Source organism: Sipha flava, unplaced genomic scaffold (genome assembly GCF_003268045.1).
Source record: "Sipha flava isolate LNK unplaced genomic scaffold, YSA_version1 0_pilon_pilon, whole genome shotgun sequence".
In the NCBI taxonomy this organism is placed as follows: domain Eukaryota; kingdom Metazoa; phylum Arthropoda; class Insecta; order Hemiptera; family Aphididae; genus Sipha; species Sipha flava.
This window is the reverse complement of record NW_020271713.1, coordinates 3,994,156-4,011,863: the sequence shown is the minus strand read 5'-3', so window position 1 is coordinate 4,011,863 and position 17,708 is coordinate 3,994,156. Positions and strand designations below refer to the sequence as shown.

Genomic DNA, 17,708 nt, shown 5'->3' with positions numbered 1-17,708 from the left:
AACTTTTCAGCACCGAATTAATATAATATACTCAAAACAAAAATGTATGTAAACTGTTACATAATTTGGTGCGAGTTTCATTGTCTGAACAACTTACAGTATCTTTCAACTCTATTTCGAGATTTGTAATAACACTTAAAAAAAATTTTAAATGGACATGCATCTATTATATTGTGATAAAATTACTTTTTTTACCGAGATGGAATTGATAAACGATTATGTAATTTTTGAAGTATCTAATAACTGTAAAAACATTTTATAAAAGAGTCATCATAACGCACACTGTAGTTGCACTCGTGTTTTTGACTGTTTCCATTTCCAATTTAATGAATAAATAAAAATACAAAATGATAGTTGACTGTTTCTCAAACAGTTGGAAGAATCTGAGTGAATATAATATTTACAACGGTTATTTAAACTACCTAAATTAATTAGTGATCTATAAAAACATTTAATATGCAAACTAATTTTAGAGGCTACTGTTGATAGAAATTAATAATTTGAAATTTCGATCACAACCATTATAGCGATTAAGACCCCTTTCATACGAAACCACCAGAGCAGCGCTACCATAAAATAACATGTATTAACAATTAAATTAAAGTTTTCACTCATGGTGGCGCCTCCAAATTGGCCGCGTCACTCATAGAAATGTACGCTACCAAAATAGTAGCGCCACTATTTAAATTTATTTTGTTATAAAATTAAAACGCATAGTATTTTCGTACGACTCACTGCTAGTGATGCGTGTTGACGTTTAAACATTGTCAATATTTTTAAATATGGATTTTTATAATAAAGATATTATAATATAGATATTATATTTGGCATAAATCTTTAAAATAAAAATATTTTAATAAGATCAATATTCAATATAATATTTTATTGACAGCTTGTACACGTAAATATTTAATCAAAATTATACTTTACCTTAAAGTTAGACTAATTTTTTGAGAGGTGAAATATATCCTCTCATATTTGTTTGTTAACCCGTTAAATCTTCTTAAAATCTTCTATAAATTCTTCAAACAAATTAACAGACATTCTTAATTAAATAAAAAATGTATCTTCATATTTTCTTAAATCATAATAAAATAAATTAAATAAACCTTTTGCAGAACGGTCAGATAGTAATAGATGTATTCAAAACTTTCTAATATTTTTTCTTTTACTGCACATCACGATCGTACAGATATGTTACACATTATAGGTCTTCGATTTCCAAAATGAAACTGAATTATATTTAATTTTAAGTTTGTGGTTATATAACATAACTAGAGCGCGGATTTGTATACACTTAAAAGTATCAAAATATGCCATATAATATTCAGTAAAAATCATGAAAATATGCAAAAAATATGCAGTCAAAATCATGAAAATATGTAAAAAATATGCAGTTAAAATTATGAAAATATGCAAAAAAATATGCAAGAATTTTTTATTTATTTAAAATTTATAATTCAACTTATAAAAATTAATTACTTAAATACTTAATACAAAAAAATTTAGGGAATTTTCTGAACTTAATTTATTTTTAAAATTTTATTTATTATTAAAATGAATAATCATATGCGTTTCAAGTTTATCTTCTGTGAAGCTGTGTCGTTTATCGGTTAACATATTTTTAAAGACTGAAAACGAACGCTCGATGTCAACCGAAGTTATTGGAACATATTTGAAGCAAGTGGTATGTCGATAATCGACTGACACAGCAAGAGATATTAAGTTTACGTCGTAATCGATTATTTATTTTATAACTAAATATATATATATATATATATATAAATTATTATTTAGTGACTATGAAATTTATTTTTAATTTTTCTACTTGACAAAATATTATTTTATACATTTTTTTTTTTTTAAATTTTCACTTCAATATACAATAAATTTTGAATTTTGCCAAAATATGCAAAAATGTGCAATAATCTCTAAATTTGCAGAAATATGCAAAAAAAAAAAATTTCACCATTAGCTTCAAATTATGATGATTCGTGGAGATAACTGATAAAAATCCAAAAATATTGAAAGGAAAAAATATGCAATTGCATAGAAATCCGCGCTCTAAACTAACATCGAAACACAAAAACGCTTCTAGAAGCATGAATAGTGACGATGTTTTTCTGGTGGTGCTGCTTTGGTGGCTTTGCATGGAAGAAACCTAAATGAAGATCATACAGATTGTCCTATTTACACACTCTCTATATAAAATTTGTATACAGCATTTATGCTGTTGAACTGTTGTCTATTATTTGTTATACTGGACTGTCCTAAACAACGAATTGTAGGGCAGTTGAATTTAATTATTTTCCGACTGTAAAATGTTTTTCTCGCTTTGATCATAGGGACAGCCTATTGTTATACAAGTACGCAATAATACTCGTCGAACTTTTCTATTTTTCATGAACCTAATGATTTATTTGAACATTCAATATTTGAACGAAAATACCTTTAAAGGATACAACAAACTACCATCGATACGAGAGAATCCATTATTATTTATTTATAAATATTTCAAAGACGACCGTAATAATAAATTTAGATTATAATTAATTTTAATTAAGATTATTTCTCATTATCGCATGTATAAATCAATTAATTTGAAATGTAATATAAAAACGAGTCGATAAATTCTCATAATTCTATATTTTCTCCAACGATAACACCCGGAAAATGAAACCACCAATTATTATTGACTATTCATTTGACACCGCATTGATACTTTAATATACCGAATGATTACAACAACCGCGTGGGATATTCCATTATTAAATTAAAATATAAATTTTAAATCATAACTAATCATAGTTAAATTGTTTAAATGTTTTGATTTTGAAGTAGAAAAACATATCGGTCTCTGAAATTTCCTACATTATAATCGTACAGTTTTGTTTTACAAAAACTAATATTAATGATGCCTACAATCTGCAGGTTAACGGATTTTAGGCGGAATCCTATAAACACATAATTATTTATCTGTATATAATTTAATAAATAATAGGAAGTGTTGTATACGTACCACATTATCTCAAATAATTATATTTTTTATATGTTAATAACCATTTATTATTATAACGTAACATGGTCTGGGTAACATGTGTTTTATTTATCATTGCTTCATGGGTATGAGTATGTAGGTAAGAACGTCGTTGACCGTTGACGGATGTGTGAATGGAAATACTATTAAATTCGTGCAGCATTAAATGACAGCAAATGTATGATATGAAGTAGAAATGTATTAATAATATAGTTTTTTAAGTGGGTTTCTCGGGCATGCTTAAATAGACAGACATGCATATCTTAACTTGAACTTACCGTATAATTTTTCTGAAAGTGCACAGTTATTGTAATAAATAAAGCTCGGATGTTAATGACCCAAATTTCATTAAAATATGCATTTAAAAATTTCAAAATATGCAAATATATGCCTTCAATATATATATATATATCAAATATACCTATTTTTCAACAAAAATATGCAAAAAATAAACACAATAAAGGGGTTATTATTAATTCAAAATAAATTATAAAAAAAAATGCGTGATAGAAATAAATTACTATAAATGTAAATATATATTCGGATTTGCTATCCGCGCAGGTTTGTTGGAACGTAACCTTCGTGGATAACGAGGGATTACTGTACTGTTATACATACTTATACCTATAATATTAATTTATTAACGATAGACGATAAGATAATGTTCGTCGACAGGCGATTCCGACATTGGTGTATACATATAGTGATATAAATATATGAGTTTTTAACCGTATAAAATGTTATGTTTATATATTATATTTAAAATATTATAAATATGCCATTAAATCTATAAATTATCAATATATGCGTTTATATGCTCAAAAATGTCAAATATGCAAAAATATGCAAAAAAAGTTTGCATATTTGTAATATAGACTTCATGAATCAAATTAGTATCTCACTCCGGTGTAATTCTGGCTGCGCGAAAAAAATATGTTAAGTCATAAACATTCGAGCTCTAGTAATAAATCAAATTAAAAATGTTTTTTCATATATGTATGTACTCGAACATACGTTTAAATTTCTGTATGAGTGTTACTATTTAGATTAATCACAAACCAGATAATCACTGGGCAAACTCTTGAGTGCTTAAAGATAAAATTTAGCAAACATAAAATGTATGATATTAAAGAAAGTTCCAATGATGAAAAAATTAAAAAGCGCAACAGTAATTAAACATGTAACATGCTTACATGCATATCCTACATGATACTGTAACATGCTTACATGCATATCTTACATGATACTATTTATTATTTTTACTTCGAATCTCATTAAATTAATCGTCCAAATAAAAATCAGATTTTTTATAAAAATTTAATCACATAGCAAAAACATTTAAAACATAATACTATAGGTAACATGTATGCGAAACATTTTTTTTAAAGTTACATTATAATAATTGTTGTACACCCGTAGCACTTACGTATAATTAGGGAATTGAGATATTATATTAATATTAATGATATTAGAAAATTGTATCGTTCCATTATTATTTAACATGATATAACTATGTGAGCCTATTATAATAATGGGCGTTTGTAAATTGCGCCCGGGATTTTTCGGGATCTAAAATGAGTATAGTAAATTGCGCCCATAGTATCTACTATCAAAGTGACATTGAATTCATTATTACCTGGTATTTTTAGAGCCAGAAAATGTTTGCGATTATTTTAACTATGAATTAATACCTACAATACCTGAAGATAATCGATTTAGACAATTTTCTCGCTATATTTTAAATACGTATATTTTATTCACTGACTTTCCTCCGAATATTTGGGCATCAGCTTCCGCAACATTAATTCGGACAACTAATGCTTGTGAATCTTTTCACAGTCATTTTAATAAAAGCTTTTATACACCTCATCCTCATATTTATAATTTTATGGATAAAATATTAGAGTTACAATCTGAAATTTATATAAAAATTAATAGTATAAATGAACCTTATAAATTTAAAAACACAAATTTATTCAAAAGTACAATGAAAACACTATTATGAGGGCTGAATATGTGAAGATGATGTCTCATTACTATGCAGATAACTTATCACTGTATTTTTTATTATTAAAATGTTTAACCTAACAAAAATATTTAAAAAAAAAACTATACCTAATTAATACCATGATATTAAAAAAAAAAAATTAATTTTCATATTTTTATTAATTCATTTATTCATATCAAGTAAACTAAAAAAATATTTTTGGAGGACAGCGATAGTCGCCTGCTCGTGGTGTTCTCTGGGTGATGACTAAATGACTGTCACAAAAATATTATTTCTATTGGGCGCAATTTACTATACAGAAATTTGTACCTGAAAAATACAGAGCACAATTTACTACACAAAACTTTATACCTGAAAAATACCGGGCGCAATTTACAATTGTTTCCCTTCATTGGGCGCAATTTACGTTTGCCCATAATAATAAGTAATTACAGTTGGGATTCATATTAATTTATGAATAAGAAGAACTTATAAAATTTTTATGTAAATGTTAGAATATTAAAAGTTTGTTATATAGTTATATATAGTTTGTTATATAGCTTGGTTAGTAATTTATGACATACTTGCAAGCTTATGAATTCTATAATTATTTTTCGTGATCCATACAATGATTGCAATATGATCCTACGCATACTTTTCGATATTATTAAACATTTAAAAAGTCGCAACGATTGTACCTTAAATTAGATTCATTGATAAAAATAAGATAGGAATAACTAGTAATTTATTATTTAATATGAATTTCGTACTTATTGTCAGATTTTTTTTCAATTTAATTTTTCAGCATAAAACAAAAACAAAAAATTAAAATTATGTTTAATAAAATAATTAAGAAAATATTTTATTTAATTATAAGAAAATATAATAAATATAAGAATAGTTTATCGCAATATTAATTAAATTATTTAATCAAAACGAATTTATTGCTCGTCACATTTAATTGATTTAATTGAAAAATGTATTTAGATTTATTTAATATTGCAATATTATTTTAATCAAATACCATTTATTAATCTAAGAAGAACCTTTTTAAATTGAAATAAATATTATTTTAAACTAACATAATATACTAACTCTATAAAATATACAAATCAAAAATAATGATATTTAATATAACCTAAATGACAATGATAGTAGTCAAAATAAAATTTATTTTCTTAACGAGCTAGAAATGTATTGGTTTTAAAAGTTACATTTTCGTGTTAACGATTTGCTCTAAAATGTTACATATTATAGTTTTTTCAATTAAAAATCATCCATAGAAAGTGCAGTTTCAGAAGAATATATTTGAAAGATTCTAATTATATGTAAGCCTAAGCCTAGCATTAGCGCCCACGTAGTACAATTGCACTAGTTTCACATGGGTTTTGAGGCCTACCTATATTTGGGAAACCCACTCTGAAGCAATGGATTTGTAATATTTTTAAATTTATTCAAAGGAAACATGAAAAATATGAAATGATAAACGTTATGTATTATAATACTATAGTGCATTACAACTAATAAGTTATAGTATTCAAAAATTACGTGAATATGAATATAGACTGAAATACATTAGAGGTCCCTATAGTTATAACTGCATTGATTCACGGAAAACCGGTGGATGCCACTGAAGCATAGTAAACTAGATCAACCCACGAATAATAAAGTTGACAGATTTTAATTATATTTTATAGTTTACTAAGAAACTTGCATGATTGAAATTTACTTGTATTACAATTAATATTAATAGTTATTACCAGGGCTCATAACTTATAGCTCTAAAAAAATAGTTATAAGCGCTATAATATGCTCTTAAAAATATTCATATAAACGCTTAAATATGCACTAAAAATACAAAAATATACAAAAAAAAATATATCATGTAAAAAACACAATTTTCATTTATTATTAAAAAAACATATCATATATATAAAAAAAAATTTAAGCTCTTATTATTAATATTCCGATCGCATCGCTATATGAAACAAATAAATATATAAATTAAATCTAAAGAAGAAGAATTAGTTAATTAACATGAATTAATTACAAATATAAAAATGAATACTTCTATAATTATTTTTTATCATTAAGAAAAAATGTTTTAAATACTACGGAACTGAAAAAGACTTAAGCAATAGCAAATAACAATTTCTAAATATGCAAGAATAAGTCTAAAAAATAGAAAAAAATCAAAATAGCACTTATACTTTGAAATATGCAAAAATATGCAACATAAAATTTCGCATTTAGCTTCTTAGTTATCTAAAACAAATGTATAACTCGCTTAGGTATTTCTAGGACCTCTCAAAAAAAAAAAAAATATAAATGCTATAAGTTATGAGCCCTGGTTATTACTTATTAATTTTATTATAAAATAAGCCGTACGGTTTACAATTATTCGACCGCAAGATAAAAACAAAGTAACAAAATAAATTAAATAATTCCACATGTCACGTGATTTGCTGTCAAGAAATATATAAAGTATTTTTATAATTATATTTAAAACATTAATAAAGAACAATTGTAGAAGTCGGTGTATCACAAAATATTATATTACTACCGTTATAGACAATACGAAGAATCCGTGTTCATAGTCCGAGACACGGTGGTCGGTTATACGACTATATCTTTAGGAAAGCTTCTTCAGGCGTGGGAGGAATCCATCTGGGCATAACGATGGGCGTATAAATAGTACGCGGAAGATAAGGCCATCATCAGTCGACGAGAAACGGCGAAAAATAGGTTTACTAGTCAATGTCCAACAGGAAAATCCACACAATGGCTGCTAAGGTGAGTTAAATACCTGTATCAACATTAGTATTAGTATACTTTTATGTAAATTATAATGAGAAACTGCTTCTGCGGTAAACCAATCTCTATGTTCGTTTAAAAAATGAAATCGGAAATTCATTTTCTTGTAGCATAGAATTTTTTTTTTTTTTAAATACAATTTAAAAATGTAGGAATTGGAGGAGAGTCGACGGATATCATACTGAACAATTGAAATTAATTTCGAACATAGCTCGAGTGTTAAATTCGATCGGGTATAATTTATTTTTTATAATTTATACTCGCAACATTTTTGTTTTCAATTCTCATAGAATTCAACACGTCAAGTTCGAATGAAAATTTTAGATTCGTAATTTTCGCTTAGGTCGAAACTTCGAGTTCAATTTGAATCGGTGGTTCTCTACACCGCATCAAAAGTTGTTAGGATTTTTCGAATTCCAAACCGAGTTCGACATAACCACTTTTTCCGATAGTATTAAATTTCACGATCACGTTCAATGATAAACGTACGACTCGAAGCATATTAAAGTATTCTTAGAACCATATCATCGAGGTTGCATAAAAATCCGTTCCCTGAATCTATAATGATTTGCCGAAAATTAACACGGTTGGGTTTTTCGTACCGATAATGGATTACAGTCGTACGTCGTTTTCGTCGCCGTTTACGCGATGACCTCCGCCGGTCCGGCCACTGCGATGCCGTACACGGTACAGGGACTGTCGCCGCAGCACTACGAGCAGCAGCAGCAGCAGCAGCAGCACTACGGAGGCGAACAACACGTGCAGGAGGAACAGCAACACGAGCCCCGGTCGTATCACTTCCAGTACGCGGTGCACGACGACGTCACCGGCGACGTGAAGAGCCAGAACGAGGTGAGCGACGGCCGCGGCACGGTCAGGGGCACGTACAGCCTGCTGGAGGCGGACGGTTCGACGCGCGTGGTCGAGTACACCGCGGACGACGAGCACGGGTACCGCGCCGAGGTGAAGAAGATCCAGCCGGAGCACAAGCACGCCGCCGCCGAGCAGCCCGAGTACAGGTTCGACTATGGCGAGCACAACGGCAAGCCAACGTCCGCCCCGGCGCCCGTCTACAGCGACGAAGACGGAGCACCGGCCAAGCACCGCTACGTGATCCCGGGATCGTTCACGCCCGCGCACTGACCGCGTCCACCGCGATCCCTTAGAATTCCTCCCTTGCGTTCGTACACGAACATTGTAAAATGTACATAAATATAGATATATTTTAATTGCGTTCTCTCGTCAATAAACGGTTAATTATCATTGTTTGTTTACCTTGGACGAACATTCACTTTTTAACATACACGTGTCTCTTCTAGATGCAATGCAAATCATTTCGCAATCCGTCGACTGATCGTATTTCATAACGATTTCTGCGAAACTTTTTTTTTTTTTTTGTCAATTTTTTCACCATATCAGGAAAATCGCTCAAAACATTAAGCAAGCCTTTCCTACGGACATCCAATTTCCTAACTAAACCGTTGTTGTACACAAATCGTTTGTGCAGATGTCCAACACTAAAGTTTGGTCGAAGAAAACCTTAAATAATTGTATTCTTATACATAGCATCTTTACGTGAATGGCGAGAAAATAAATAAGTAACACGGGTACCTAAATAAATATAAATAAATTATTTATAATATTTCTATAATTTATAATGTACCTTTATTGAAATATATTCATATTTTGTATTTAAAGACTCAAAAAATGATAAAAAAATACTCTAAAAGACTCTAAGGGCGCCTTCACACGTAGCCACTCGGCAGCGCTTCTTAGCAGCGCTGCTAATGGAAAAATACGAACGCATAAGGCAGTGGCGGCGCGTTAGGGTAGACAATGAAACATTGTCTACCCAAAAATATCAAATATTCTAATTTTAAAAATGAGTTGTTTATTATATGCTAATATTTTATATAAGTCTTTTATTTCTTCATAATTTTATAAATAAAATGTTATTTACACTGATTCGTTTCTATAGTGTGTCTGTGTGAGTAACGAGTGTGACTAAATATATATTATTAATAAGTATAATTTTATTTATATCTTATCTATACCGTAATCGCTACGTCGTCGCCGTCAAATCGGTCGAGACATATTGAATTGTGTCTCACTATTGATGACGGGCGTATGATATGATAAACGGGGAACGTAGTGGGATATTACCAAAATTATATGTATGGAAGAGACATGTCTCAACGTAATATTTTTATAATTTAATTTCATTCCAACAGTGATTAATGATTAATGGCACGTGTTTAATGTTTATTATTTTTTCTTAATGAAGTGATATACATTTAAAACTTAATATGTCAGATATTATTGATATTATTTTAAATAAAGGTCTTGGTTCTTTTTCGTATGAAGAACAATGCAATTTAAAAGGTAAGAGACCAACGCCACATTTATCATTAGAATATAAAGAAGCAAAAACTTTAAGAAAATTTCAATTGTCTTGGTATTCAAAATTTAACTGGTTAGCAGGAAGCGTTGAAAGAAATAAATTATTCTGTTACATATGTGTCTTGTTCAGAGGAGAGAATGAGTGGAGTATAAATAGCATTCCTAATATTAAAAATTTAGTTCGTAAAGCTGAAAAACACCAAATTTCAAAAAAACATCTGACTAACAAGGAAAGTTTTCATATGCTGGGTAAAAATAGGATTGAACATTCAATATCTGAGAGTCGTCGGTTAACTGCAATTAATCATAATAAACAAGTGGACATAAACAGAAAGATATTAGCTCGTTTAATCGATGTAGTTTGTTTTTTAGGGAAACAAGAATTGGCATTCCGCGGACATCACGAGAATGAAGGTTCTTTAAATAAAAGAAATTATTGTGAAATTTTAGATTTACTTGCTAAGGAAGAGCAATTTATAAGAGAACACTTTTGCATAAATTCTGTTTTTAAAGGAACTTCACATGACATACAAAATGACTTGATCCATTGCGTAACTACGGTATTAAATTCTCATATTTTAAAAGAACTAAAAATTACAAATTTTATATCAATACAAGCCGATGAAACTACGGATGTATCATGCCAATCTCAAATGAGTTTAATTTTTCGTTATATTCTGGACAATAAGATCGAAGAAAGATTTATAGGATTTTTTGATGTTTCCAAAAATAAGACTGCGGCTGGTTTATCCGAAGTAATTCTAAATGAACTTTCAAAGTGGAATATTGGTAAAAAAGTTGTGTATCAAACATATGATGGTGCTTCTGTTATGGCTGGTGAAAAAAATGGGGTTCAGTCAATTATACAAAATATTTATCCAATGGTTATTTTTATACATTGTTACGCTCATCAATTGAATTTAGTTCTACTTCACGGCGCAAAATCAATAAAAGATGTTAAATTATTTATAGCAAACCTTACTATGTTCCACACATTTTTTAGTAGATCTTCTAAAAGAAGTTCTTTATTAAGAGAGCAAGGATTTAAATTACCAAATCAATGCAATACACGTTGGAATTATCATTCAAGAGCTGCTTTAACTATAAAAACTCATTTCAATGAACTAAAAAATGCCGTATCTCATGTAGTTGATGACCCTGGCTGGGATTCCAATTCTGTTTGTACTGCATCTGGTATATTGAGTATTATGAACAATCGAAAATTTGTTTACTTATTGGTACTTTTCAGTAAAATATTTATATTTACTGATCACACATTTTGTATTCTACAAAATAAATCAACTACTGATATTAAATATTGTGTTAACGAAATTAAAAGTCTTACTTCACGGATAAAAGATTTGAGAAATGAAACTTCCATACACGATATCATAAAATGTTCTGTTGAATTAAACACAGATTTAAAGTATACAAATGAGGAAGGATCTAATTTACGTAGACTTACGTATGAAATTATTGATTCATTAATTGTTCAAATAAATATTAGATTTAAAGATTTTGAAAAACTAGAGTTTGTTGAAATAATAAATGAAAAAATGTTTGCATCATATAAAGTTCATTTTCCAGAAGAAAAATTAAGACAACTTTTTAAATACTATCCAGATATTTTTGATAAAGATCGTCTAAAAAATGAGCTTTACATAATATATGCAGATCCATTGAAATATTTCGCTCCTTTGGAATTTATTGATTTTATATTTAAAAGTAAGAACCTAAAACATTTCTTAAATATTTTTAATAATTTTTAAAATAAATTATAATTTTAATTATAAACATTATTTTAGATGAGCTTCAAGAAGTATATCAAGAAGTCACGAAACTTATTCAATTAGTATTAACTATTCCTGCAACAACAGCCTCAAGTGAAAGATCCATGAGTACTTTAAAATGTATCAAATCCTTTTTAAGAAATTCAATGACAAATGATAGGCTTTCATCTTTGTCTACTTTAGCTATTGAAAAAAAAATGTTAGGTGAATTATCAAAAGATCCAACGTTTATCAACAATGTAATAGATGTATTCGCGACAAAACAAAATAGGAGAATCGATTTAAATTATATTCAAATATAATTATTTTATGTAATTTACTTTTTTTATGATGATCTAGTTTTTAAATAAATGTTATATAACACCATATCTTTGGTTGTCTTGTTGTCTACCCTATAAAATTGTTCACGCGCCGCCACTGGCATAAGGACGGTTTCACACACGACCACAGCCACTGATCTGAAGCGCTAGTCAGTGGTTGACTTCGCCACAAAACGCTGCGTCTAAAAGTTCTCGAGACAGAACGTGTTTTTAGATTGGGGGTTTCACACGCAACCACAACCGCGCGTTTATTTTTGTAGTTGGTCAGCAGCGCGTCGGCAGCGCGTTAGTATTGCGATTAATCCGTATAACGAGTTCAATTATTATTTTAATATCAGTCTTTATTGATCATTCCGAGTGCTGTCAATAGCTCTTAATTTTTTATTTTTGATACCAGATAAAAGTTCTTTGAATGTATTTTTTGACATACGAAAATATAAAAAACATTTTTCATTATCTTCTATGTCATCAAATAGTGTATTAAATAATCCTCTGTTCGGTCTTTCTAGAAGCAGTGGATGTACCCAGAATCTTCTTGGTGTATTTTTACATTTTTTTAATTAATAACATCGCCAGCAATAATTCAGTTTCCATGTCCATTTTGAGACTGATGTGGTATGTTTTTGTCTTCACAAACTGTTTACCGACACACATTCATAGTGCCACTAATTATGTTTCTAAAAATATGAGCAGCACCACTAACGCGTTTCTAAAAACATGAGCAGCGCCACTGACGGTCCTCTAAAAATTATTCTGCTAAGACGCGCTGCCAAGTGGCTACGTGTGAAGGTACCCTAAAAATTAAGAAAATGACAAAAAACTAAAAAATTCAAAATACTAACTTTCTTATACTCATTCAAAAATACAATTCGAGCATCGCACAGTAAACTTTGGAAAACAATGCAAAGTGCATCTAAATCCTAGCTCTAGTAATTAGTAATTACCAAGGTCCAGAACTTGATAACCTGAAAATATTTAAAAAATACACACAAAAAAATTGCTTAAAATGACTTTCAAACATCAAAAAATAATTAATAAAAACTACATCAAAAGTACTAAAAATTACTACAATTACTCAACATTTTTTATAATGTACGTTTTAAATGATGAATTTATGTTCCATAAATCATAATTATTAATAATATTTTTTAATAATTTATTTATTATTTTATTAACATGAATTTAAATTTTATAAATGTTTTTATATATTTTTATTACTAATTATATATTTATAAAATCCATTCTGGGTAAACCAAACAAATCATAATTACAATATCACAAGGGAAATTGCACTTAAAAAAAAAACGCTGGTGTGCACCGGGCCTAAAATAAATTTGATATAATGATACAAAATAATGTCAATTATACAAAAATATTTCGAGTATTACTTTTCGAGCCACCAGACATGTTCAACACAAAATAGTCGCGACACCATTTAAATTATATTGTTTTTAATTTAAAAACGCGTGTTTTATTAATTCGATCAACTGCCAGTGGCGCATTTTTAGGTGGTTATTGACGTTTTCAAAAATGTCACATTTGATACCTATCTATAACTTTACACGGAAGTAAATTATTTATATACCATTAACATCTCAATTGTAATATTAAATACAAATCATTAAACTCACAAGTAACATTTAAGTGTAAATTAAGTTCCATGTTATGACAACATTAAACATTGCATGCAAATTAATTTAGTAAGGTAACCACAGAATTAATTTTTAAATTGCTTTGCTATAACTTTACCAATACGTACGTATTACATACGTAACATATCCGTTACTATGTGAAATTAAATTTTGAACTCAAAATCTACGTGATAGCGAAGTTAGTGTCACGCATTTGCACACTGGGAAACTGCTATTTCTTTTTATAACATCTGATAATGTTATTGCTATTTTAAAATAGCAGTGATAAATAGCAGTTATTGCCATTTTGTAATAACAGCTGATAATATATTAATAATGATTGTCATTAATTTTAATTGCAGCTTTACTTGACAGTGTAAAATTGAAAAAAATTAAAATGAATTTTAATAAGAAAAACGCAATAACAAATTACTTATACTGTACTGGTAGTCGTACGCATAACGTTAACGACAGTGATGTAAAGGTTCGTTCACACGATGACACTAAGGGCCGGTTTCACCAACAAGAGTTAAAGTGCAAGTTACCAATAACTCAAGGTTAACTCAAAAAAATAATTTCACGACTTAGAGTTAAGGGGTAACATCAAGTTATCGAAAATCTTAACTCCCAGATTTTAACTCCTAATATTTTTGAGTGTTAAAAGATAACTCTTAGTTCAAACAACAATATTAAAACATGTTATCACTGTTAACATATTTTTTGCTTTCAAAAATGATTATTGTGTATCGTATTTGAATATTTCGTTTTTGCATACAATTTTTCTGCCTGTGAAGATACTATTATAATGTATCGTAGAATATTATTTGATGACGAGAGTGAGAGCGATAACGACGACATCATTATTGCGATGCAACGAAGACCGCGAATAATAATTTAAATAATAAAAATAATATTTTTTCATTACATTATATTGCTATTATACTTATTGAAACATTTTAAAATTTAATATGATAATTTTAATTTTAATTTTTTTGTAACCATTCAGACCCAATGTCCCCTATAGAGGATATACTCCTAAATTCGTCAAAATCTAAAAATAAATTTTTTTTAAAACATTTTACTCTTATTATAGTCCATAGTAAAATAAATAAGCAATAAAATTTTTTTTATCTCTATAAGAAATTAATTTGGGTCTGAAAGGGTTAACGTTTTCAGCGTTATCAATTCAATGAGCGGTGTTATCAATGCTATCAGTGGAAAATGAGAGGGAATCCTGGTTAATACCAGAAATTAATTAGCTAACCTGAGATTTACTAACTTCCATTTATAAACTGGTGGTGAAACTGAAATAATGATAACTTGGGGTTACTGATAAACTCAGAGTTAATTAATCTCAACTTTAACTCTTTAATGGTGAAACCGGCCCTAAGTGTCATTAACACCGTGACACTAAGTTGCGTGACACTGTTCAAAGTTTGATGCCACAATGTCAAGTGTTGTGTTTTATTCAAACCAGTGCCGTAGCATTGCAGCACTCACGCTCAATATAATAACTACACTACTACTACCTAGTTTAATCTAACTCGTTTTTATTTAACTCCGATGTGGTCACAGTCATAAAATTATAATATTAATATAAATATAATAAAAATGGCCAATAATTATGTATTAAACGTAGCTGCAGATGTTTTTGAACAAATACTTGTTCTGAAATTGAAAAAAAAAACAAAAAACGTGAATATTGGGTTAAAAAACGGATAAGTAGAAGGAATACTTTAGGTGCATTAGGAACATTACTAAAGGAGTTCTATTTTGAAGATCCCAGGTAATTTTGTAACTTTCTTCGGGTTGATTATGCCATGTACTATGAACTATGCCAAAAAGTAAGAAAATAATTTATTATTATAATACAAAAAAGTTCATAATTTGTAATTTTGTTTTAGGTTGGTCCTATTATACAAAAGCAAATTACAACTATGAGAACAGCTATTCCTGCAGCAATAAAATTGCAAGTAGTTCTTCGGTACTTATAGTATAAGCTGTTTCTTGGAAGAAGTTTTAGATGCTATATCTTCTCATTTAAAAGAATTATTATATGCTCCACGTATAGATCTCACTTTCGATCATAATTCTTTTAAATTTCCTAGGCCACTGATTTTCAATAACAATGTTAACAATCGCCGGACAGACTATAACCGCTTTACTATTGCGTCATATAAGTAAATCGATTTCTGATTATATTAAACTAGGCGTAAAACGGTCACCCGTATTTAGAACGTATAAGTGTATACCACCGGCTCAATTTTATAATTGGGCCGAGGTTAAGAGCAACAGGTATTTCATGGACATTGGAACTGCTGGCGAGTCCCAGCTGGGCGAATTCACGAATTACTGGTGCTCCTGGTCGGCTTGCCCGACGACAAGAACCGTCAACGTGTCCCCGTCGCAAGTGCGGTCCCGTCGGTCGACGACGAGTTTCGAGCTACTTTCCAATCCGTCTTGAAACACGAACAAAGGAGTCTAACGTGCGCATGAATTAATGGTGTGATCTCACGAAAAACCACGTTTGGCGCAATAAAAATGAAACGGGGTCTCCGGCGCACGTACGGACGATGGCCTAGCGACCGAACCCGCCGGCGTTTAAAGTCATGTTGGTCCGCAGTCTGGGGACGCATCATTAGCACGCACGTTGGTACACGAAAGATGGTGAATTATGCCTGGCCAAATAAAGTCTTTGGTCGAATCTACTGGGTGAAGTTCTTTTATTTTCTGTTGCTGCTGGTTTATTTGTATTTGAATACAATAGACAAGCTGCAAAGAAAATTTACGTTTACAAAAGCAAGAATATTTTAGAAATGATATTAGAAATTTGGAAATAATGTGTGATTAACAGATTAAGGAATTAAGACGTATTAATTACCTTTTTGACGATATAATGTCCCAATTAAATTCCAAATCAAACAATCAAACACCTTCAGAATTACCACTAAATAATGGTTACATAGTAACAAGTAGTGGTAAACATGAATATCCAGAGAACGTTGTTCCTAAAAAATTTGTAGGACTTTCAGTCAACTTTTCAAGCTTGGAAAATCCAAAGATATTGGAAATTTTGGTCGACATGTGTTGTCCGATGAAACACTGTTGATAAAATCCCTCAAAAAAATCAGTATTAAATATATTTTATCTTACTATGTACACATAGTACGTAGTAAGATAAAATATATTTAAATTTATTAAAATTATTAACACCGTTAATGTACACATAGTACGTTATTACGTGTAGATCGTTTGTATATATATATATAACGTGAAAAGTGATCATTTTGTTAATACAATAGTGTACTTACTTTTATATGATCCAATAATAATGTCGTTTTAATGGATGAATACAAATTCTTCGAGAGTAGTGATTACAATTACTTTGTTATTACCGGTAGTGCAGAAATAAAATTGAAAAATAAAACTACGGCTACAAAGCAAATATTTTATTATTTTGTGTGTTAGTTGTACTGGTTACTCAATCGAGTGGCCAATAACAACACTGAACTATACTGTTTTAATAAATTATGAGTATCGTTTTGAACAAGCCACTTTGTAGGCACTAAACTGTAGTCTTTGGAATTCAAGAATATGACAATATCCTAGTGTACTTTCATTCTAAAATAGAAAACATAGTTTAATATAGGTATAAAAAAGTTATTATTAATAATATTAAAACATAATACTGATTATGAATACAAAGTAATTATATTGAATACAAATATT

The 17,708-nt window shown here is 29.3% G+C and overlaps 2 protein-coding genes across 2 annotated transcripts; both read left to right on the top strand.

The window, feature by feature from the left end:
• Positions 1-7,729: 7,729 nt before the first annotated feature.
• Positions 7,730-9,112, top strand: LOC112692985 (cuticle protein 7-like). The gene is made up of 2 exons (XM_025567870.1): positions 7,730-7,817; positions 8,457-9,112. The coding sequence occupies exons 1-2, from the start codon at positions 7,782-7,784 to the stop codon at positions 8,979-8,981; spliced, it is 561 nt and encodes a 186-aa protein (XP_025423655.1). The 5' UTR covers positions 7,730-7,781; the 3' UTR covers positions 8,982-9,112.
• Positions 9,113-10,025: 913 nt separating this feature from the next.
• LOC112694249 (zinc finger MYM-type protein 1-like) lies at positions 10,026-17,088 on the top strand. The gene is made up of 5 exons (XM_025569666.1): positions 10,026-10,035; positions 10,179-11,432; positions 12,044-12,267; positions 15,884-15,952; positions 16,834-17,088. The coding sequence occupies exons 1-5, from the start codon at positions 10,026-10,028 to the stop codon at positions 17,086-17,088; spliced, it is 1,812 nt and encodes a 603-aa protein (XP_025425451.1).
• Positions 17,089-17,708: the final 620 nt, after the last annotated feature.

Coding starts and splice junctions, on each gene's coding strand:
- LOC112694249 (XM_025569666.1), top strand. Junction 11,433..12,043: donor TTCTGTTTGTACTGCATCTG/GTATATTGAGTA, acceptor ACATTATTTTAG/ATGAGCTTCAAGAAGTATAT. Junction 12,268..15,883: donor ATCCAACGTTTATCAACAAT/GTAATAGATGTA, acceptor ATTTTGTTTTAG/GTTGGTCCTATTATACAAAA.
- LOC112692985 (XM_025567870.1), top strand. CDS start 7,782: ATGTCCAACAGGAAAATCCACACAATGGCTGCTAAG. Junction 7,818..8,456: donor TCCACACAATGGCTGCTAAG/GTGAGTTAAATA, acceptor AATGGATTACAG/TCGTACGTCGTTTTCGTCGC.